We start from the raw sequence: 23,211 nt of genomic DNA, 5'->3' as shown, positions 1-23,211 counted from the left end.
TATAGAGATGAGGTCTTGCTATGTTTTCCAGGATGGACTCGAACTCCTGGCCTCAAGCGATCCTCCAGCCTCGGTCTCCCGAAGCGCTGGGTTTACAGGCGTGAGCCACCACCCGAAATGGATTTTAAGTGAAAGTCCTATCTTCGTTTGCAAATCAATTTTTCCAGGATCAAAGTTCTAGCAACCATAAATACTATCCTTCTAGACACAGGGACCCACATAAGGGCCACTTGATGTGACACTTGCCCCGACAGCGGTGCCACCTGGCCTCTAGGTGGCAGGTGCGTTTTTAACTAAACCCAAGAGTCTAAAGTCACATTATTCTCTTGCCTTGAAAGCTTAAGAGCTGGTTCCTAATCGGTGGCTAAACTCGGTCTCTCTCCAGGCAAGGCCACCTGTTTGCTGATCTTCCACTGGGAGAGGGGACCGGAGCCCTTCAATGCAGCGCCCTCTTGGCCTGAAAGGGGGCGACCAGGCGCCCAGACAGTCTCTCCCACCGAGGTCCCAGCTCCTGGGCGCCTGCCTCTTTTCGGATTCGGCTCATTCCGCAATAAGCGGAGGGGTCCCGCCGGTTCCTAGGGGCCGGCGCCCTTTTCCTTCCTTCCCTGCGCTTCCGAACCCCTCTGGGCCTCTCCAGAGCCGCGACCTAGGCTGGGGACCCCAGGGGCGGGCGGCCGAGGGGCGGGGCGAGCGCCATGACGCGAGGCGGCGCCGGCCAATGGGAGCGCCTCGCGGCGCCGGCCGAGTCGCCGGGCCATAAAAGGGAGGTGAGGCCCGGCTTTCCAGCCTGTGGCTGCCCCCGGCTCGGACTGTGACCTAAACAGGTCGCGTACCTTCCTCAGGTGACTCCGGCCACAGCCCATTGTCCGCGGCCACCGGCAGAGTTTAGTCACAGACCTCGAAGCGCCCCGGGGTACTTCCCGAACGGCAGCGGCTGCGGCGGGTCCATGGAGAAGGGCCCTGTGCGGGTCCCGGCGGAGAAGCCGCGGGGCGCCAGGTGCAGCAATGGGTTCTCCGAGCGGGATCCGCCGCGGCCCGGGCCCAGCAGGCCGGCGGAGAAGACCCCGCGGCCCGAGGCCAAGAGCGCGCAGCCCGCGGACGGCTGGAAGGGCGAGCGACCCCGCAGCGAGGAGGATAACGAGCTGAACCTCCCCAACCTGGCAGCCGCCTACTCGTCCATCCTGAGCTCGCTGGGCGAGAACCCCCAGCGGCAAGGGCTGCTCAAGACGCCCTGGAGGGCGGCCTCGGCCATGCAATTCTTCACCAAGGGCTACCAGGAGACAATCTCAGGTCAGTGCGCCCGCGGGCTGCTCTGGCGTGCGGGCGGCGGGGGCGGTGCTTGCAGGAAACGCGCGCCGGCTCCAGGAAGTTTCCGGAGTTGCCTCACTCTTGGCGCAGGGAGCCGGGCGCTGTCACCTCCGAACCCGCCCTAACCCGCTGCCCTGCTGAGGCCCTGCGTGGGGCACAGTCGGGGCGCCCTGGGTGGCAGCGACCTCTCAGCCCCAGGATTCGCTGCAGCCGCCTTTCAGGGGCCCTTCCCGCTTCCAGCGCGCAGCACTCATAGAGCGCCCCGGGTGGGCGTGGACGGGAGCCTGGAGCCCTCTCGCCTGAGCGCCCAGCGCGGGATTCTCGGGGCACCTGCGGTTCCAAACTTGCCCACGATAAGGATCAGCTGGGCACTTGCTGGGGCGACGGCTTCCTGGGTAGTTCCTTCTTGAGATCCCATTGTCGGGTGTATATCTGGATTGAAGCCTTGGCGCGATCCTTCCCCGCAGCCTCGGGGACCTCCACTCTCACTGATTTGCCAGGGGATCGGAGTCTTAGAGTTGTACTTTTGTCCACCTCAAGTTTACTCCAGTTCAGGACATTTACAAAATTCGGCACAATTTTGGGCACGGGCTTCCCCGGAGTTTGAGGTGTGAGATTGATTGGGTGAGTTGGCTGCTGAAATCTCTTTCCTCCCCCCACCCCCAACCGCGCAAAAAGCAGCGAAGCTACTCTGGGTTCGGAGGGCTCCCTGGGTTCCAGGACTCAGTCTCATCCCCGCACCCTCCCACCCTAAAATAAAGCCGGGTTGACCCGGTGCTGTTAGCATCTGAGGCGTGTCGGCTTTTCACCCAGAGGGTGGGGATGCAATCAGTGTGGGTAGGATGCAAGGTGGGGTGATGGAGAGTGGAAAATGGGGACTTGCTGCCTGTTGGCTGGAGAAGCAGTGTTGGTCTATATTTAAAACAAATAAAGCTTCTGGCTTCTACAGCTGGGACCAAAGACATTATTTTCCAGTCTACACCTTCCGTGTATCTTGGTGACATTTAGTTCTTTGGCCTAAGAAGCATTCTGCTGTTCACTGTTTTCTGAAATAAAAACAGTGCTCTGGAAAGGCAATCTCCCTGCCCCAGTTATTTCTCTGAAGGAGTGTGGAGCGATTCCACCCAATAGACCCTGGGAAAAAGAAAGTTATTTTTTGCCCAGTCTTCCACACCCCAAAGGAAGGGTGGGAAATCAGAAGGCGAAAGAGGCGGGGCCCCAAAAAGGAAATGATGCTGCACTCTAAAACCGGGAATGACTTCCAGTTCTGTGTCCAAGTTCACTTTTTTTTACCCCTCGATTGCAAAAGTTTGGAATCTCAGAAGCAGTTTCAAAATGCAAAGACTGAAGAATAAACTTTCAGTTTTCTGTGGGTTCAGCTCTTTGGAGGTCTAGGGCTTTAAATGTGTGTGTGTGATATTCCACAATGTAATGAAATGTCTTAAGGCCTTGCTCATTTTACCCCTTGCAGACGCAGAAAGTGGTTTACTCGACAGCATCGGCCAGGCTTTGGGAACCCTCCCCTAAGAGAATTCATAGGACAGTGTTCTGTAATCTAGCATGGATCTAATTACCCAAAGAGAGAGGGATTTCTGACCCTGAGATAGGTCACAGAATTACCTAAAGTGACTCACAGATTTACTTGAGAAATGGTTAGCAGAAATATCTCATGAGTGAAGATTCATCTAAAGAGGATTAATGACTGCAAAGAACACATCATTCCACATTGGAAAACTGTTCTGGTTGACCGAGCTCGGTGCTCACTCCTGTAATCCCAGCACTTTGGGAAGCCGAGGTGGGCGGATCACCTGAGGTCAGGAGTTCAAGACCAGCCAGGCCAACATGGCAAAATCCCGTCTCTACTAAAAATTCAAAAAAATTAGCTGGGCGTGGTGGCAGGCGCCTGTAATCCTAGCTACTTGGGAGGCCGAGGCAGGAGAATCACTTGAACCTAGGAGGAGGAGGTTGCAGTGAGCCGAGATTGCACCACTGCACTCCAGCCTGGGCGACAGAGGGAGACTCTGTCTCAAAAAAAAAAACAAAAAAAACACCTGTTCTGGTCAAGTGTTAGTGTTTAAAAAGTCCATGGGCCTGGCGTGGTGGCTCATACCTGTAATCCCAGCACTTTGAGAGGCCAAGGTGGACAGATCACCTGAGGTCAGGAGTTCAAGACCAGCCTGGCCAACATGGGAAAACCCAATCTCTACTAAAAATACAAAAGTTAGTTGGTGGCCGGGCGCGATGGCTCAAGCCTGTAATCCCAGCACTTTGGGAGGCCGAGACGGGCGGATCACGAGGTCAGGAGATCGAGACCATCCTGGCGAACACGGTGAAACCCCGTCTCTACTAAAAAATACAAAAAACTAGCCGGGCGAGGCGGCGGGCGCCTGTAGTCCCAGCTACTCGGGAGGCTGAGGCAGGAGAATGGCGTAAACCCGGGGGGCGGAGCTTGCAGTGAGCTGAGATCGGCCACTGCACTCTAGCCCGGGCGACAGAGCCAGACTCCGTCTCAAAAAAAAAAAAAAAAAAAATTAGTTGGGCATGGTGCCAGGTCCCTGTAATCCCAGCTGCTCAGGAATTTGAGGCAGGAGAATCATTTGAACCCGGGAGGCGGAGGTTGCAGTGAGCCAAGATCGCACCATTGCACTCCAGCCTGAGCAACAAGAGCAAAACTCCATTTCAAAAAAAAAAGTCCATGGATGTAGAGACAGAAAGCAGATTAATAGTTGTCAGGGACTGGCGAGAAGAGGGAGATGGGTAGTGACTGTTTAACGAGTATGGAGCTTCCTTTGGAGCTTCCTTTTGGAGTCATGAAAATGTTCTGGAACTAGAGAGTGGTGATAGTTGCACAACATTGTGAATGCCACTGTATTGTAACTTCAAGATGGCTAAAAATGACCAATTTTATGTATATTTTACCACAATATAAAGACAGGTTTTGTAGCGTGCCTTTTGTCCCAGCTACTAGGGAGACTGAGGCAGGAGGATAGTTGTTGCTCAGGAGAACAGCCTGGGCAACATGGGGAGACTCTGTCTCAGAAAAAAAAAAGTCCATGGAGAGGACCATTTAAGATTATTATTATTATTTTTATTTTCATGTTTTTGAGACAGGGTTTGGCTCTGCTGCTCAGGCTGGAGTGCAGTGGCGCAATCTCGGCTCCCTGCAGTCTCAGCCTGGTGGACTCAAGTGATCCTCCCACCTTGGCCTCCTGAGTAGCTGAGACTACAGGCTTGTGCCACCATCCCTGGCTAATTTTTGTATTTTTGGTAGAGATGGGTTTTTGCCATGTTGCCCAGGCTGGTCTCGAACTCCTGAGCTCAAGGGATCTGCCTGCCTTGGCCTCCCAGTGTTAGGATTGCAGGTATGAGCCACCATGCCTGGCCCATTTAAGATTATTATAAGCCATTAATTGAGTATAATCATGCATTACATCATGATGTTTCATTCAATGATGGGCCACATGTATGAAGGTGGTTTATAAGATTACAATGGAACTGAAAAATTCCCATTGTCTAGTGATGTCTTGGTGATCCTGACCTGTGTAGGACTAGACTAATGTGTTTATTTGTGTCTTAGTTTTTTCCTCTCCTCTCCCCCATGTCTTAGTTTTTAACAAAATTTAAAAATTAAGAAAATTGGGCCAGGTGTGATGGCTCACACCTGTAATCCCAGCGCTTTGGGAGGCTGAGGTGGGCGGATTACTTGAGGTCAGGAGTTAGAGACCAGCCTGGCCAACATGTTGAAACGCCATCTCTACTAAATATATACAAATTAGCTGGACATGGTGGCGTATACCTGTAGTCACAGCTACTTGAGGCTGGAGAATCACTTGAACCCAGAAGGTGGAGGCTGCAGTGAGCTGAGATTGCCCCCCTGCACTGAAGCCTCAGTAAAAAGAAAAAAAATTAAGAAAATTAAAAATAGAAAAAGGTATAGAACAAGGATATAAAATATTTTTGCACAGCTGTGCGATGTGTTTTTGTTTTAAGCTGTTATTACAAAAGAGTCAAAGTTTTAAGTACATTAAGCTGAAATTATTGAAGACAGAAAGTATGTTTAGCGTTGCCCAAATGTACAGTGTTTATAAAGTTTACAGCAGTGTACAGTAATGTCCTAGGCCTTCACATTCACTTACCATGCATTCCTGACTCACCCAGAGCAACTTCCAGTTCTGCAAGCTCCTTTCATCGTAAGTACCCTACACAGACATACCATCTTAAGTCTTTTCTACTGTGTTTTTACTGTACCTTTTCTATGTTTAGATGTCTTTCTAAAATTATTATTATTTGTATTTTAAAAATAGAGGCAGAGTCTAACTGTTTTGCCCAGGCTGGACTCGAACTCCTGGGCTCAAGTGATCCTCCCCTCTCCTCTCCTCATCTCCCAAAGTGCTGGGATTACAGGCGTGAGCTATCCCACCTGGCCTAGATCTCTTTAAATACGCAAATACCATTGTGTTACAGTTGTCTGCAGCATTCATTACAGTAACATGCTGTACAGGTTTGTAGCCTAGGAATAATAGGCTATACCATGTAGCCTAGGTGTGTAGTAGGCGATCCCATCTATGTTTGTGTAAGCACTCTCTTCCTTCAGTGTTTGTGATATGAAACTGCATTTTTCAAGTGTTTCTCAGAATGTATTCCCATTTATTAAGCAATGCATGACCATACTTTTTAATGGGTTAAAAGTTTTACGTGGATGGTCTTGGTTAATTTTCCAATTTTCAAGTAAACGTTTCTCTTATCCCTATGACAAGGCAACTGAGGCAGAGAGTTTGGCACAAGGCAGTAGAGCTGGTATTTGAATCCAGAGGGTCTGATGCAGAACTCGTAGCCACTTGCTTATAGTGCTACACAAAGAACTGAATCAGTGTACCTTTTCTATGTATTTCAAACTGTGAATTGGGTTAACAGCATTAAAAAAAAAAGTGGAGTAGCCGGGTGCGGTGGCTCACGCCTGTAATCCCAGCACTTTGGGAGGCTGCGGTGGGAGGCCGAAATCGGGAGTTCGAGACCAGCCTGACCAACATGGAGAAACCCTGTCTCTACTAAAAATACAAAAATTAGCTGGGCGTGGTGGTGCATGCCTGTAATCCCAGCTACTTGGGAGGCTGAGGCAGGAGAATCGCTTGAAACCAAGAGGCAGAAATTGCAGTGAGCCAAGATTGCGCCATTGCACTCCAGCCTGGGCAATGAGCAAAACTCATTCTCAAAATAAATAAATAAATAAATAAATATAAAAAAAAAAGTGGAGTAGAGGTTGAGCACAGTGGCTCAAGCCTATAATCCCAGCACTTTGGGAGGCTGAGGCAGGCAAATCACAAGGTCAAGAGATCGAGACCATCCTGGCCAACATGGTGAAACCCCGTCTCTACTAAAAATACAAACATTAGCTGGGTGTGGTGGTGCCTTCCTGTAGTCCCAGCTACTTGGGAGGCTGAGGCAGGAGAATCATTTGAACCCAGGAGGTGGAGGTTGCAGTGAGCCGAGATTGTGCCACTGCACTCTAGCCTGAGCGACAGAGCAAGACGCCATCTCAACAAGAAGAAGAACAACAACAATAAAAAGAAAGTAGAATGGATAAGATCAGTGTATCATATATAGTAAGGATGTTTTGATAAACTTCTATGTAGGTTTTATAGGTATAATTGTGTGTGTGTGCACTGGCTCCAGATGTAAAATGCATTTCTGTAGGTTGTAGTCAAAAGTTTGAAAGCCTGTATCTAGGGGATCTAAGGATTTAATATTTATTTTTTTTAAAGAGATACATAATTAAAGAGAAGACAGAGTAGTGAGAACAAGGATGATGCTGAACTTAAAGAAATGAATCTGAAATGTGGTGGTCTGGGTCTTGGACCAACCTGGATGGCAGGGAGAAGGAATGATACTGGTGGGAGATAGGAGTGAGTGGGAACCCACATCTTTAGGTCCATAAACAATTCTACACAATCCCTTTTATTTCTTTAGAGAGTGTGAGTCAAGTGGCCACTATATATTGTTTTTGGATAGGAACATACTTCTCTGAAGGTTACTTTTCTGTGCTTGTAAACAAGATACAAGACTTTTTATCTTTTATGTATCTGTATTCTGTATTTTAACTCCTGGTTAGTAATGTTGACTTAAGTGTTGTAAAATTTAGAATAAGTTGGCATTTTACATTCTTCAAAATCCTGTTTTCCCCCCAGTTCCTCTTGTGTGGATTGATCCAAACTCCTGGCGTTCTGGGAAATTTGTTCAGTTTTCCCTACATTGCAGCATCTCTCCATGACTGTCTCCTTTTGTACCTTTTCCCTACTTTCCAGTGTGTACCTTACCATGGGAACATCTGTGGTCATCTGTGACAGGGTTATACAGATTTCCTAGTACTGTTCACTACTAGACTGTAGCTCATGGGCTAGGAAGGAGGGCTGGAGGAGATGCTATCATCTCTCCCAGGAGCTGGCTGGCCTTTGAATCTACATCACAAGCTGATCCTTGGACCAGCTCAGACCAGCTCATCTTGATCTATTTCTGTCCCATTTCAGTTTAGCTATATCCTAGTTCTCTTAAATATTCCAGGTTTTATCTTGGTGAGTTCTCCTTTGTATATAAGGTACCTTTCCTGAGTTTCCACTATTCTTTTATTCAGAACCTACACTTAGTTAAATTGGAGAGTCTGCTATTCTCTGAGGGCCTCGATCTTCATGCCCCTGTAACTGACCCTTCCAGGTATACATGGGAACAGCCTTTCAGACAGCATTATCTACTAAGGATTAAATGGGTATAAATTGTTCCATCAGTTGTTTTTTATGAGTTTATGGGAATATGCAAGAGTCTTGACTCTCACATTTCTAGTTAAAGTAGGTTTTATCTTGTCTGCCAAGACAGTTTTCATAAATCATGTTAACAGTTCAAAATTTTGGGAAGCATGCATATAATCCAGCGTGAGGAGATGGCATTGGAGGTGGCTGACTGCTTCCCTGTGAGGGCTGAGGAAGCACAGACACTGACAGTGAGTCATATCCCCACCTCAGCCATTTTCACTGGAAGATTATGTCTATTTGCTAAAGATAATGGGAAGCAATTAGATACTTTGTTTATACAAAAATGCATCTTAGACACTTCATACTGAAATGTGGTAGCAGTCACAAAAGGTTTTTCTTAAACCTCTCTGATTTATTAAATTAGACTGCTTTGGTGAACTAAGAATTTTAACAACTTCTAAGATGTGACAGGGAACAAAAACGTAAATTATTTACTATTCTCCCCTGTATCATGAGTGAAAGGTGAGTTTATGTCCTAAGTTTTAAAGTATGTTACAGAAATGTTCATCGGATTAAGAGGTACTATTTTAGATGTGTAGCTCATTCAAATTTTGATCCATTAATAATTTTTGTGTTTGGTTTGTTAATGAACACTTATATAGGACTTAGTTGTGTTCATTGCCAGAAAGAGCACTGTGAATAAAGAAGAAAAAAATAACAAGGCACTCGACATATTATAAAATTGGAATTTTGGACATGTCTAAGTGGAATAAAACAGTTAGGAAGTTACTGAGAAAGGGGGAGAAAAGCCAATCCTAATAGTTTCTTTTAAAATGGATTATCTAGGCCGGGCGCGGTGGCTCAAGCCTGTAATCCCAGCACTTTGGGAGGCCGAGACGGGCGGATCACAAGGTCAGGAGATCGAGACCATCCTGGCTAACACGGCGAAACCCCGTCTCTACTAAAAACACAAAAAATTAGCCGGGCGAGGTGGCGGCGCCTGTGGTCCCAGCTGCTCGGGAGGCTGAGGCAGGAGAATGGCGGGAACCCGGGAGGCGGAGCTTGCAGTGAGCTGAGATCTGGCCACTGCACTCCAGCCTGGGCGACAGAGCGAGACTCCATCTCAAAAAAAAAAAAAAAAAAAAAAAAAAAAAAAGGATTATCTATAAACAATTTTTCTGACATGGGAGGAAAAATCAATATACATAACTTCACTATAGCAAGCAAAGCCATCAGGTTGGTACTCGCACTAGATTTCCAGGGCTGTATCACACAGTATCACAAACTAGGTGGGTTAAATGACAGAAATAAACAGTCTCATGGTTCTAGAGACTAAAGTTCCAAAATCAAGGGGTCAGCAGAACCATACTCACTCCAGAACCTGTAGTGGGGAAGGCTGTCCTTGCCTCTTCCCAGCTTCTGGTGGTGGCTGTCAGTTGATTGTGTTCCTTGGTTTGAGCTGTGTCACTCCGATTGCTGCCTCTGTCAGTGTCCACATTTTTGTTTTGTCTTATAAGGATGTCAGTCATATGAGGGAGGGTCCGCTTTACTCCAGTATGCCTGTGTTAGTTTAGCTGATTACATCTGCAACAACCCCATTTCCAAATAAAGTCATATGCTAAGATACCTGGGGTTTAGGACTTCAACATATCTTTTTTGGCAGATGGCACAATTCAACTTGTATTAGTAGTAAATACTATTATTTAAAAAATTACTAGGAATTTTACTATAATTTCATTGAACATCAAGTACCAGACACTTCACTGAACGCTGGGAATGCAGGATAAGCAAAACCAGGTATAGTTCCTGCCTTCATGGAACTTATAGTGTAGCAGATAGAATCACATGAAATAGAAATGTGTTGTGAGATTGAGAAATGTGATGATAAACAAAAACACAGCTCAGTGAGAGCACTTGGCATAGGAACTTGACCAATGCCGGGAGATGGGAGCATGAATGGGTGAAGCGATGCTTGAGCCGATTGATGTCTGAGTAACAAATACTGCTGATTGCTTACTTTGTGCTAAACAGTGAGTTTTTACATGTGTTACCTCATTTGATCTTCACAGTAGCATGATGGGGTAGGCAATATTATTCCCATTTTATACGTAAGGAAATTGGGGCACAGAGAGAACTTTCCCAAGACTGTATCTTGAAAGTGGCAGAGCTCAGAGGATGATATAGAATGAGAATCATTGTAATCTCTGACAGTCGATTTAATTTTGATATAATATTTTACTAATTTATTTGAATCCTTTCTCCCTTCTTCCCCACCTATCCCCGCTTTTGTATTTTCTCTGCTGTTTGCTTTGTCCACCTCTAGAAACCCTTCTATGCCTGGGCATTCCCCACCTGACTCATTTGCCAGTGATTTCTACGTGGGGGACTGTAATTTCAGTCTAGTATTTGGTTGAGTAGACTGCAGCGTTAAAACTTACCAGGAGAGGGCAACTGTCTAATCATTGGATCCCAGATTATGAATCCTGGATTATGTGAACAATTCTCAGTTCCAGGTTATGCAAACAAATATGTTTCCTATGGTTATAAATTAGCTAGAGTCTATAGTAATTAGATTGGGAGATAATTTGTGTTGGGTTATGCAAAGAGTATCTGAACCAAGTTAAATCTGTTATACTCAAGGCCAAGAGGACATTCATTTACTAGAATTTTATTCTATTGGAGCCCATTAGTAGCAATATTGATTTATTTGGAGACAGGGTCTTTCTCTGTCACCCAGGCTGGAGTGCAGTGGCATGATCTCAGCTCACTGAAACTTCCGCCTCCCAGGTTCAAGCAATTCCCCTGCCTCAGCCTCAGTAGCTGGGATTACAGGTGCCCACCACCATGCCTGGCTAATTTTTGTATTTTTAGCAGAGACAGAGTTTCACCAGGCTTGTCTCGAAGTCCTGCCTGACCTCAAGTGATTGGCCTGTCTCCACCTCCTAGGGTGCTGGGATTACAGGCATGAGCCACTGCACCTGGCCGGAAACATACAGTATTTGTCCTTCATGTCTGGCTTATTTTACTTTGCAAAATGTCTTCATCCACATTAAAAACATCAATTCTTTTTTTTTTTTTTTTTTGAGATAGAGTCTTGCTCTTCCACCCAGACTGGGGTGAAGTGGCACGATATCAGCTCACTGCAACCTCCGTCCCCTGGGTTCAAGTGATTCTCCTGCCTCAGCCTCCTGAGTAGCTGGGATTACAGGTGCCCACCACCATGCCTGGCTAATTTTTGTGTTTTTAGTAGAGACTGGGTTTCACCATGTTGGCCAGGCTGGTCTTGAACTCCTGACTTCAGGTGATTCGCCCATCTCTGCCTCCCGAAGTGTTGCGATTACAGGTGTGAGCCACCGCGTCAGTAACTCATTCTGTACAATGTTGTATATTCTCAACACATATAATATTTTAATTTCTTTATTTCAAGAAATCCTTAGAATTGAAGATACAGTAGTCCCTCTTATCCTTGGGGATCTGTTCCAAGACCCCCAGTGGATGCCTGAAACTAAGGATAGTATCAAACTGGATTGCCATCATTCAGAGTAAATTTCTGTTTGTGTCTTCTACCCACAAATTTCATATCTTTTGCATCTTAACTAAACACTCACCATGCACTGCGGCCATAGCTTTTGCAGTTTGAAGTATAACAACAATACTAGCATGAATTTTTTTTTCCCTCCTTCACAGTTTCACAGATAGAAGATTTGTTCTTAATATACGTATAGTAACCTCAGCATAATGATTTTGTTCATTAATAAACTGAGAACTTTAATTTTTTTCACTTGAAGGAAACATGGCTTCTCTTTGGCATATCTGAATTGCCAGCATCACTACTCTTGTGGTTTGGGGCCATTGTTAAGTAAAATAAGGGTTACTTGAAAACAAGCACTGCAAAACTGAAGGTTGATTTGATCACTGAGATGGATACTAAGTGACTATCAGGTAGATAGCATAGACAATGTGGATGCGCTGGACAAAGGATTAATTCATGTTCTGGGCAGAGGGGCTGGAGATTTCATCACAATACTCAGAGTAGTGTGCGTTTAAAAACTTATGAATTGTTGGCTGGATGTGGTGGCTCACGCCTGCAGTTCCAGCACTTTGGGAGGCCAAGGCAGGCCACTAACTTGAGCTCAGGAGTTGGAGACCAGTCTGACCAACATGGCCAAACCTCATCTCTACAAAATATACAAAAATTAAGCGGGCATGGTGGCACGTGCCTGTAATCCCAGGTACTTGGGAGGCTGAGGCACGAGAATCACTTGAACCCGGGGAGACGGAGGTTGCAGTGAACTGAGATTGCACCACTGCATTCCAGCCTGGGTGACAGAGCGAGACTCTATTTAAAAAAAAAAAAGAAGTGCCGGGCATGATGGCTCATGCCTGTAATCCCAGCACTTTGGGAGGCCAAGGCAGGCATATCATTTGAGGTCAGGAGTTCGAGACCAGGCTGGCCAACATGGCGAAACCCCCATCTCTACTAAAAATACAAAAAAATTTGCTGGGCATGGTGGCACACACCTGTAATTCCAGCTACTAGGGAGGCTGAGGTAGGAAAAACACTCGAACTTGGGAGACAGAGGTTGCAGTGAACCGAGATCGTGCTGCTACACTCCAGCCTGGATGACAGAGTGGGACTCTGTCTCAAAAAGAAAACAAAAACAAACAAAAAACCTTATGAATTGTCTATTTCTGGAATTTTTCATTTAATATTTTCAGACCATGTTTGACCAAGGGTAACTGAAACTGTGAAAAGTGGAACTGTAGATGGTCTCTATGAGTGGTCACTGTTAAAGGGGAAACAAAGATGATTGGCCTGATCTTTGCCTTCAAGGAGTAAAGGGGTTCTGTGTAGTCAGAGGGAAGATGGGTGCTTTTGGTAGAGAGACAAGAAAGTCCAGATGTTATGGAGAAAGTAGCTTTTGAGTTGAACTTAGAAAGAAATTCATTTTGAGTTTTTTTGGGTTGTTTGTTTTTTGCAGAACGTGCCCATGCTGGTTTAGAGATTATGGTCTCAGTGTTTTCCAGTAAAAGGAATACACTAACATTCATAGTTATCTGTACCAGAGTTAAAATTCAATGGAGTTTTCAAGGCAATTAGATTTATTTTAAACTTTTAAAAGATCAATATTAATGGTATTAGGGCCAGCTCCTTCATCTGATATCTTTAAAGTTCATTCTGGCCTTAGTCAACCCTTCTAATGAATTTTAACCTGACACATATTGTTACTTCGTCTAGTCTTTATAACCTGGTTATTTGTTTTATCTGCAATTATTCCTTCTCGTGAATCCCCTTGGCTACTCATGCTCACAAAGTCCTGACCTGTGTACCACCTGAATATTTCTGTGTACCACCTGAGTTGGTCATCTTTCACTTACATTACAATAACCTCTTACCTGGCCACCTTGCCTCCTTGCTTGTCCTGCTCCGATCCATTCATGCCAAAGTGATTTTTCTAAAATCGAATAAATTTTCTGCTTGCAAAAACACTTGGCTGATTTTCTGTTGTCTTTTCTCACCATTGCTGTAAGGTTTTGTTGTGTTGAAGCCTCCTGCTACATTTTTTGGCATTTTTTTCTTATCTTCCATTGCATTTCCTCACATGGGGCAGTTTAGTATTGTAGTTTAGTGCACAGTTAATCTGAGAAACCGCTCTGTCTCATTTCCTTACTGGAGCTGGAGACCCAGGTGAAGGTCCTGAGGTTTGTTCTTTTGCAATGTTTGGTCTTTATTATCTCCCTCCTCTAATTTATTTTACTGTCCTTTTTATTTTTGGTTGGCAACCATGGGGAGGTGGCTGCTGCCTCTTGCTTATCAACAACTATTGCTTATGGAGATTTCTGTGAACAAGCAGCCAGGGTTAGGTGAGGAAATTGACCGTGACTGAGTTCTGGGTGAATTTTTCGAGGTCCGGTTGGTCCAAATGTTTGTGATGTGCAGTCCCAAGAGGCCATGACAATTCCTGTGAAGTGTGATGTGTTTTGTGTATCACACATTAGTTTTTATTTGTCCTAAGTAGGAATCAGAACTCAGTTCAATAGAGGCCATTGGCAAACATCCCAAACAAGGAATCTCTCACTAAAATAGCTTAAAATATAATTATACCTGTGTGGTCTAGGCATTTGTGGTACGGTGTTCATTAGCAGCGATGAAGGGCTGTGCATGCCTGGAGTTCAGACGAGAGGCTTTAACTCAGTGAGGATGGTGCTCCTCTCCTAGTTGACTTTAAGGGATAGCTGCTGTAGATCATACCCCTCTAACTGACCCCACTGTTTATCACATGGGCAGCCCTGGAGGTATGCCTTTCTGATGGCCCATCAAAAACAGTCTGCCCTTCGGCTTCAAGGAGCAGTTTGCTGACAGCCTCCAGCTGTTAGTGCTATCAGGCTTCGCCTCCATGGAGGCCATACTTATCCCATGCTGCATGTCCTTTCATTTTGGCATCATCTCTTTCTCCCCTTCTACCCCTTCTCCACCACAGTAAACAGCTTTTTGAGGGCTGGGGCTATTTACAACTGAAGTCATTTATAAAAAGGAGATGCACATCTTTCAGCTTCATATTTAGCATGTTGGAAATTCTGTTCACTGATCTAATTCTGAAATCTCCTTGATATTTCTTAAACTAGTTTAGTAGAGGCCAGGCGCAGTGGCTCACGCCTGTAATCCCAGCACTTTGGGAGGCCAAGGAGGGCGGATCACGAGATCAGGAGATCGAGACCATTCTGTCTAACACGGTGAAACCCTGTCTCTACTAAAAATACAAAAAAAAAAAAAAAAAATTAGCTGGGCATGGTGGCGGGCACCTGTAGTCCCAGCTACTCGGGAGACAGAGGCAGGAGAGCTGGCAGTGAGCAGAGATTGTGCCACTGCACTCCAGCCTGGGCGACAGAGTGAGACTCCGTCTCAGAAAAAAAAAAGGAAAACTAGTTTAGTATGTCAACAAAACTTTGTCCTGCTGTAATGGGAAGAACAGCTAGCCTGGGCTAGTCATAGCATCCACATCCATGCTAACTGGTTTATGAACTCAGGTAGGTGAGTCACTTGACTATTCTAGGTCTGGTCTGAAGGGGAGAGGCAGTAGGACTAGGAGTTAAATTGTCATGCCCAGGTCTCTGAGCATGGGTGGGCCTGTCAGAATTGTCATTGCTCATTCTGTTGACTTCCAGCAGCTGATAGGCAAGGCCCTAGGAAGCTCTTCAGCCTCCTTTCCTTGCTAGAGGTGCTGTTTTCCCTTGAAATGTTCAAGCCCTGCAAATCGTTTCTATAGTAACAGGTCTCTTTTTTCTTATGATGCAGATTTTTGAAAAGGTTTCGAATCTAAATGTTCTTGGGATCTGTGGTCTTCCTACCTGTATGTAGCTCCTTTGATTAGACAGAGCCTTTATTTAAATACTTTTTCCCTCAAGAATGTTGTTGCTTCTACCAAAAATACAAAATACCTGCTACTAAAAATACAAAAAAAAAAAAAATTTAGCTGGGCATAGTAGTGGGCACCTGTAGTCCCAGCTACTCGGGTTAGTTTTACTAGTGCTTGAAGTTTTAGTTTATTATTAAAGCTTCATATAAACTAGAAAAGGAGTGGTTGGGTAGAATAGTAATACCAAAAAAACTAATATTGCCTGTTAGTATCATGTATTTGTAAACTTTAATTTTTTTATTACATAAAACCTTCAAACATAAAAGTAGTCAAAATTATATAGTGGACATCTATATACTTACCACCTAGATTGAAAACTAACATTCTGCCATATTGGTGTAGTTTATGCTTTTACTGATAGTAAATCAGAGACATGTATTTAGAGGTGAAATGTCACCCTAAAAAGTGTTCCTCTTAATGATTTACACCATCCTTAGTAAAATTAACTATTAATTCCTTCATATCATCTAATACCTAATATATATTCACATTTCCCCAGGTGTCTCAAATGTCTTTTACTAATGATTTTTTCCAACAAGGACCCACTAAGATCAATACATTCGCATTTGATTATTATGTTTTAATCTGGAATAGCGCCTACTACCCCCACTCTTGCCACTGCTTTATCAGAGAGGTCAGTTGTCCTGTAAGATGTTCCACCTTTGTGATTTGTATGATTTTTTGTTTGTTTTCATTTAACTTCTATATTTCTCATACTCCTGGTAACTGCAAGTCAGGTCTAAAGACCTCACTAAGTTCCTGGAAAACATTTTTAGCAGGAATGCTGTGTACTTCATGCACTGTCACAACTGGGAGGTATAAGTATTTGGATCTTGAAGATTTAAAGACTTCTAATTGGTTTTTTTCTTTTTCTTTTTCTTTCTTTTTTTTTTTTTTTGAGATGGAGTCTCACTCTGTCACCCAGGTTGGAGTGCAGTGGCACAATCTGGGCTCACTGCAAGCTTCGCCTCCCAGGTTCACGCCATTCTCCTGCCTCAGTCTCCCAAGTAGCTGGGATTACAGGCGCCCGCCACCATGCCTGGCTAATTTTTTGTATTTTTTAGTAGAGATGGTGTTTCACCGTGTTAGCCAGGATGGTCTCAATCTCCTGACCTCGTGATCCGCCCGCCTCAGCCTCCCAGAGTGCTGGAATTACAGGCGTGAGCCACCGCGCCTGGCCCTAATTGGTTTTTAAAAGCACTGTTTCACTGGTTTTCTAGGATAAGCTTCTCTAGAGAAGTTCCTTTTTAAAAAATGCTTTATTAGTTTGAAGATTTAATGGGATTTTCCTTTCCCCTGAAATTCTTCCAGTTTGATTTCAAAAAGTAAAGGTCAGCATAGCATTAAATTTCTGAATTTTCCCTCATATAAGCCAAATAAATAGTTGGTGAAACAGTGTTTTGTGACCGATGTGCACCACCTTGGTTCTGGCAGTGTCTGGGCATTAGACCACTCTTTCTGATCTGCTCTCCTGGCTGACAGGTTTGGCCCTTTCCTCTCCTTCAACCCCTGTGTTTATAATGGATTTTACTTTTCTTTTAAAAAATCAGATTTGCTGTCTTTTGCTGTCGTCACCTCTGGGCTTTGTCACCACATGGCTGACTTCAACCTACAGTAACCCCTGATGCATGTTTCCTGAAGGGGAGCTCTCCTCTTCAGTCCACACTTCTAGTAGGTTGAGTTCAGCCCAAGATTAAGGCGCTCTGGTCTGGAGTCAGAAGATGGGTCAAAATCTAGCTCTCCCACCAGCTGGTTGGCTCTTCTTCAGCAGTCAGCTAGTGTTTCCAAATGATAGTATCCATGTCCTCAGCTGTAAAGTGGGGACAATAACAGTTTTTTGGTTTTTTTTGTTTGTTTGTTTTGTTTTTTTGTTTTTTTTTTTTTTTTTTTTTTTTTTTTTTTTTTTTGAGACGGAGTCTCACGCTGTTGCCCAGGCTGGAGTGCAGTGGCGCGATCTCGGCTCACTGCAAGCTCCGCCTCCCGGGTTCCCGCCATTCTCCTGCCTCAGCCTCCTGAGTAGCTGGGACTACAGGCGCCCGCCACCGCGCCCGGCTAATTTTTTGTATTTTTAGTAGAGACGGGGTTTCACTGTGGTCTCGATCTCCTGACCTTGTGATCCGCCCGCCTCGGCCTCCCAAAGTGCTGGGATTACAGGCTTGAGCCACCGCGCCCGGCCTTTTGTTTTTTTTTTAAAACGGAGTTTCACTCTGTCCCCCAGGCTGGAATGCAGTGGCGTGATCTTGGCTCACTGCAAGCTCTGCCTCCCAGGTTCACACCATTCCCCTGCCTCAGCCTCCCGAGTAGCTGGGACTACAGGCGCCTGCACCGCACCCAGCTACATTTTTGTATTTTTAGTAGAGACGGGGTTTCACCGTGTTAGCCAGGATGGTCTCAATCTCCTGACCTCGTGATCCACCGCCTCAGCCTCCCAAAGTACTGGGATTACAGGCGTAAGCTACAACGCCCGGCCTATAACTGGTTTTGACTAATGCAAGTTGTGGTAGGGCTTGAAAGAAATCACAAACTAAATGTAAAATTTAATTTGAAAAATGCTGTCCAAGCAGGAACTCACATCCAGTAACAAAAAGGATGGAGAACAGAAATCCAGATGTTTATGCCCAGGAAAAGCAGAATTTTATCGAGCACTTCTCCCAGATTGTCAGGGTGCTCACTGAGGATGAGTGAGGATGAGATGGGGCACCCAGAGACAGGAGATTCTATTACCTGGCTCAAAGAGATCCTGGAGTAGACTGCCACTGGAGACAAGCACCACTAGGGTTTGACGATGCTAGTAGCATTCCAGGAGCTGGCAGAACCCAGGAAACAGGATGCTGATAGTCTCCAGCAGGTCCTGCCTGGGCTATTTTGTGAACTGCTACAAGCTTGCCCTTTTTTTTTTTTTTTTTTAGATGGAGCCTTGCTCTGTCACCCAGGATGGAGTGCAGTGGCACTATCTCAGCTCATTGCAACTTCCACCTCCTGGGTTCAAGTGATTCTTGTGCCTCAGCCTCCTGAGTAGCCAGGACTACAGGCGCATTCCACCATACCCAGCTAAGTTTTGTATTTTTGGTAGCAATGGGGTTTCGCCATGTTGGCCAGGCTGACCTCGAACTCCTGACCTCAGGTGATCCCCCGCCTTGGTCTCCCAAAGTGCTGGGATTACAGGTGTGAGCCACCGCGTCTTGTGCTGCAAGCTTTCTTCCTGGTGGCAGATGACATAATGGATTCATCCCTCACCTGCTGGGGGTGGATGTGCTTGTATCAGAAGCCAGCTGTAGGTTTGGATGCCATCAATGATGCTATGCTTCCGGAAGCACGTATCTATCACCTGTTGAAGCTCTGTTGCTGAGAGCAGCCCCATTACCTGGACCTGATAAAGCACTTCCTGCAGAGTTCCTATTAGACAGAGATCAGGCAGACCCTGGACCTCATTACAGCCCCCCAGGGCAATGTGGATCTTGACTGATTCACTGAAAAGAGGTACAAATCTACTGTCAAGTATAAGACAGCTTTCTTCTACTTCTACCATCCTGAAGCTGCAGCCATGTCTATGGCAGGTGTCAATGAGGGGAAGGAACAGGCCAATGGAAGATCCTGCTGGAGTTGGGAGTTCTTTCAGATTCAGGATGATTACCTTGACCTTATTGGGGACCATACTGTCACCACTGGCAGAGTTTGTACTGACATCCAGGACAACAAATGACAATAAATGCAGCTGACTGGTGGTTTAGTGTCTACAATGGGCCACTCCGGAACAGCACCAGATCCTGCAGAAGAATTACAGGGAGGAGGCACTATATGAGGAGCTGGATCTGCTGGCCATGTTCTTGCAGTATGTGGAAGATGGTTAAAACTACCTTATGGGTCTCATCGAGCAGTGTGTTGCACCACTGCCCCCAGCCACCTTCCTGGGGCTAGTGTGCAAAATCTCCAAGCAACTGCAAGGCAGAGAGAGGAGGCTGTTGATAAATTAGTGTGTAATCTTTTTTTTTTTTTTTTTTTTAAACAGAGTTTCACTCTCGTTGCCCAGGCTGGAGTGCAATGGCACAGTCTCAGCTCACTGCAATCTCTGCCTTCTGGGTTCAAGCGATTCTCCTGCCTCAGCCTCCCAAGTAGCTGGGATTACAGGTGCCCGCCACTATGCTCGGCTAATTTTTGTATTTTTAGTAGAGATGGGATTTCACCATGTTGGCCAGGCTGGTCTCGAATTCCTGACCTCAAATGATATGTCCACCTTGGCCTCCCAAAGTGCTGGGATTACAGGTGTGAGCCACTGCGCCTGGCCTACTGTGCAATCTTACAAAAAAAGAAAAAAAAGATAAAACGCTCTAAAACAGAAGGGAATCTGGTTTCTGTTCCACGCATAGACACACACAGGCTTTTTTCCTTTTGCTGTTTCCCACTTCCGTATCTTATGTGGTACTTCTCTTCCTTTCCCTTTCTAGGAAACTCTCCCTCCGCTTTTCCTCCTACTCAACCTTTAGGCCTGGGTAAAATTTTAATCTTCAATACAATCATATTGTTTTCTCTCAGCTCACAAGTTTTCCTTTATGTGAACTATCAGTTTTACAATTTAACCTGTAGTCATTCTCCAAATATTTTTACACCTACGCCTCTCATTTCTGCAGATCTCAAGTTGCTTGAAGTCATGGTTTGATAGATTTATTTTCAGCTCAGAACTATGAAAACTTTATTGTATTACCCTGGACATTGATTTCTAATGAGTTGGCTGTAGGATGCAACTGTTTTCTTAAGTGGGGGATATTTTTCTAGGATGTGGATACAACTTTCTGATGTGAGGTCCTCAAAAATTTTTTAAATTTGCTCCAGCAAAAAGTAAAGGTGAGTCCTCTACCTGCTTCCTTCCTGCCTCACCTTCTTTAGGTGGAGTTGGCTCCAGTTTCCTTCTCGTCTCTGCCTCCACCCTACCCCTGCCCCAGGCCTCATAGTGTTCCACAGGAATGACATGGTGACTATAGGGAGGGTTATAGTGAGGAATTGCCCACTCTTTGGCCTTGTAAACAGCAAATTTGGGCCAGCAGTGGGTCTGTTTTCTTTCTTTTGTTTTTAGTCGGAGTCTCAATCTGTTGCCCAGGCTAGAGTGCAGTGGCGCAATCTTGGCTCATTGCAAACTCCGCCTCTCGGGTTCAAGCAGTTCACCTGCCTCAGCCTACCGAGTAACTGGGATTACAGGCGTGGGCGCGCCAGCGCGCCTGGCTAATTTTTGTATTTTTAGTAGAGATGGGGTTTCACCATGTTGGCCAGGCTGGTCTCGAATTGCTGACCTCATGGTCCACCTGCCTTGGCCTCCCGAAGTGCTGGGATTACAGGTGTGAGCCACCACGCCCAGCCGGCAGTGGGTCTGTTTGCAACCCTCATGTACCCTCAGCTTTCAAGCCTGTGTGCTCCCACCCCAGCCAGTCATCAGAATCACTTAGATTTTAAAAAGGCTTATCCTGGGTCCATCCCTACACATAGTAAATCAGATTTTTCGTGGGTGGCTTGGGACACTGTATTTTCCAAAGTTCCTTATGATTGGCTGTATTTGGGAACTCCTGTTCTGAAGGATGATCCCTTATCTCTTCATCTGCCACTAATGATGGTGGCTTGCACATTCTGATGGTACTTACTTGGATGGGATTACAGATGGTTCCATAACATCCATCTGTATGAAATCTCATGGTACAAGTGAATGTAGGATGATAAGGGATGAGCCTATTAGAGGCTTTTGAAGCAAATGGATAGTTTAATCAGATTGGTGTGTTTTTTTCTTTAGAATTGCTGTGAACCAGACCTTGTTATCACCATCTGTTTTGTAAATTCCATTTTCAGTTTAACAGCTGGATTGTGAAAGATATACAAAATTATCCAGTTAAAAAACTAAATTTGGTAAGGGTATGTGGTGTTTTTAAAAATGACTCCTTGAATACACTGTTTTGATTCCTTAGACAGTTTCTAAGGCTCTAATTTTGGTCTACCAGAAATATTCAGAGTAGTAAACTGAGATCAGAAAGGCAAGTTATTTAGCTTGGATAACTTTGAGAGTTAATAATGTACATGATTGGCAGCTTTCAGTTTTATCCAGGAATAAATCTAAACAGTTTAAAACAGGTACTTTCCCCTTACCTCAGTACAGAGAGGCCCTGGCCACTGCCATGCACATCTCAGATGCTGAGCAGTGAGGCAGAAGGGTAACTTGTAATTTGGCATCAATGTCCAACACCCTTGAGCTGTGCAAATCAGGAACCTGGGAGTCATGTTAAGCATCCTTTTAACTGAGGACACGGAAGCCCAGGTCACACAATCTGTGCAAAGCTTGCACTAGAACCTGGGTCTCTGGACTCTTATTCATTCCTTCTACTTTACCATTCTACCTCTTGAACCACTGTGCCTGCGGTTCCCCTAAGAGCCAATAAAGTAATTGCATCTGGGTGGAGACAGTATATGTGCTTTCACTTTCTCATTTCATTATTTCTACATCTTACCAATAAACTTCCATGAATATTACCATTGTAATGAGGAGCAAAATGTTAGTAAAGATAACTTTATATGTGAAAACTTGAACTCTTACCAAGAAACGTAGTGTTCGTGACAAGGCTGCCTGAGAGGATGAGAATAGCTCATCAGCACTGGGTTGGCTGAAGGAAACATGCATGTCAGTACTATTTTGAGGGCAGCTGAGAACATCTATTTCAATAGCTTTGGCTATATTTTAATAGCTAAGAGCAACATATGAATTTGTCTCTGCCAAAGATGAAGGGAGTGAAAATTTCCAAAATAACCAAACTTTTACTTTTTTTTTGCAATACATTAGATCTTTCCTGCTGACAAACCTACAGTTTATGAAATGAGTTTGTGGAGCGTATCAAAGCTGTGCGGCAGCTCTGCGCACTCCAGCAGATGGTGTGACTGGTTGTCTGTAGTCGTCTTAGTTTCCGCCATTGTGTCAGTCTGTGGAGTGTTTGGGTTCATGCTTATTTTGGCCAAGTTTTCCAAATTCTGTCTTGGTAAGTGCAAAAAGCTGTGAGTGTCGGAAGCTCTAACAAGAGGTGTACTCATGATGAAAGTGAAAGCAGAGAGAGCGATTTTTTTTTCTCTTTGAATTTGTTTTAACATTGCTCTTACTTGTAGAACAAATTTTTCAAACAGGTGGTAGAAAGCAAAACATCTTAATGCCATCTTCAGGGCAGAAGACTTTGTTTGAGGTGCAGGATGTGATCTAGGGAGGGTTTTGAAGGAGTTTGCAGCACTGTGTGAAACTGGCTGGGTCTTCCTGCGTGTTCCTCCTTGCCCTCCTCCTTTAGCCTCTCCATGCAAAGGTAACCTGTTTTTTAATGTTTGTTTCTTTTTTTTTTAATTTTTATTTTTACAGAAAAAAACAAAATGCCAGCGTGTGTATGAAGACCTTAATTTAAAAAAATATATTTATTGGCCCGGGCATGGTGGCTCACACCTGTAATCCCAACACTTTGAGAGGCTGAGGTGGGTGGATCACCTGAGGTTGGGAGTTCAAGACGAGCCTGACCAATATGGAGAAACCCTGTCTCTACTAAAAATACAAAAAAGAGCCAGGCGTGGTGGCACATACCTGTAATCCCAGCTACTCGGGAGGCTGAGGCAGGGGAATCGCTTGAACCTGGGAGGTGGAGATTGTGGTGAGCTGAGATTGGAGTGTTGTACTCCATATATATATATATATATATAATATATATATAATATATATATATTTTATTAATGAAATG

General features: G+C 45.0%; 1 protein-coding gene and 1 pseudogene across 4 annotated transcripts in view; both read left to right on the top strand.

The window, feature by feature from the left end:
• The first annotated feature begins 331 nt into the window (after positions 1–331).
• Positions 332–23,211, top strand: part of GCH1 (GTP cyclohydrolase 1) — a 53,347-nt gene continuing 30,467 nt past the window's right edge. For 3 of the 4 annotated variants that reach the window (XM_015143725.3, XM_001087365.5, XM_077941040.1), the window contains exon 1: positions 332–1,290. In XM_015143725.3, the coding sequence (XP_014999211.1) occupies positions 948–1,290 (343 nt within the window). In that variant the 5' untranslated portion in view covers positions 332–947. Of the gene's footprint in view, positions 1,291–21,974; positions 22,477–23,211 lie in introns of those variants that run through there. The other variant, XM_077941039.1, reaches the window with a different exon arrangement.
• On the top strand, positions 18,551–19,538 carry LOC106999432 (farnesyl pyrophosphate synthase pseudogene; annotated as a pseudogene).

The sequence above is a fragment of the Macaca mulatta genome, chromosome 7, assembly GCF_049350105.2.
Source record: "Macaca mulatta isolate MMU2019108-1 chromosome 7, T2T-MMU8v2.0, whole genome shotgun sequence".
In the NCBI taxonomy this organism is placed as follows: Eukaryota; Metazoa; Chordata; class Mammalia; order Primates; family Cercopithecidae; genus Macaca; species Macaca mulatta.
This window is presented reverse-complemented; position numbering and strand designations above follow the sequence as displayed.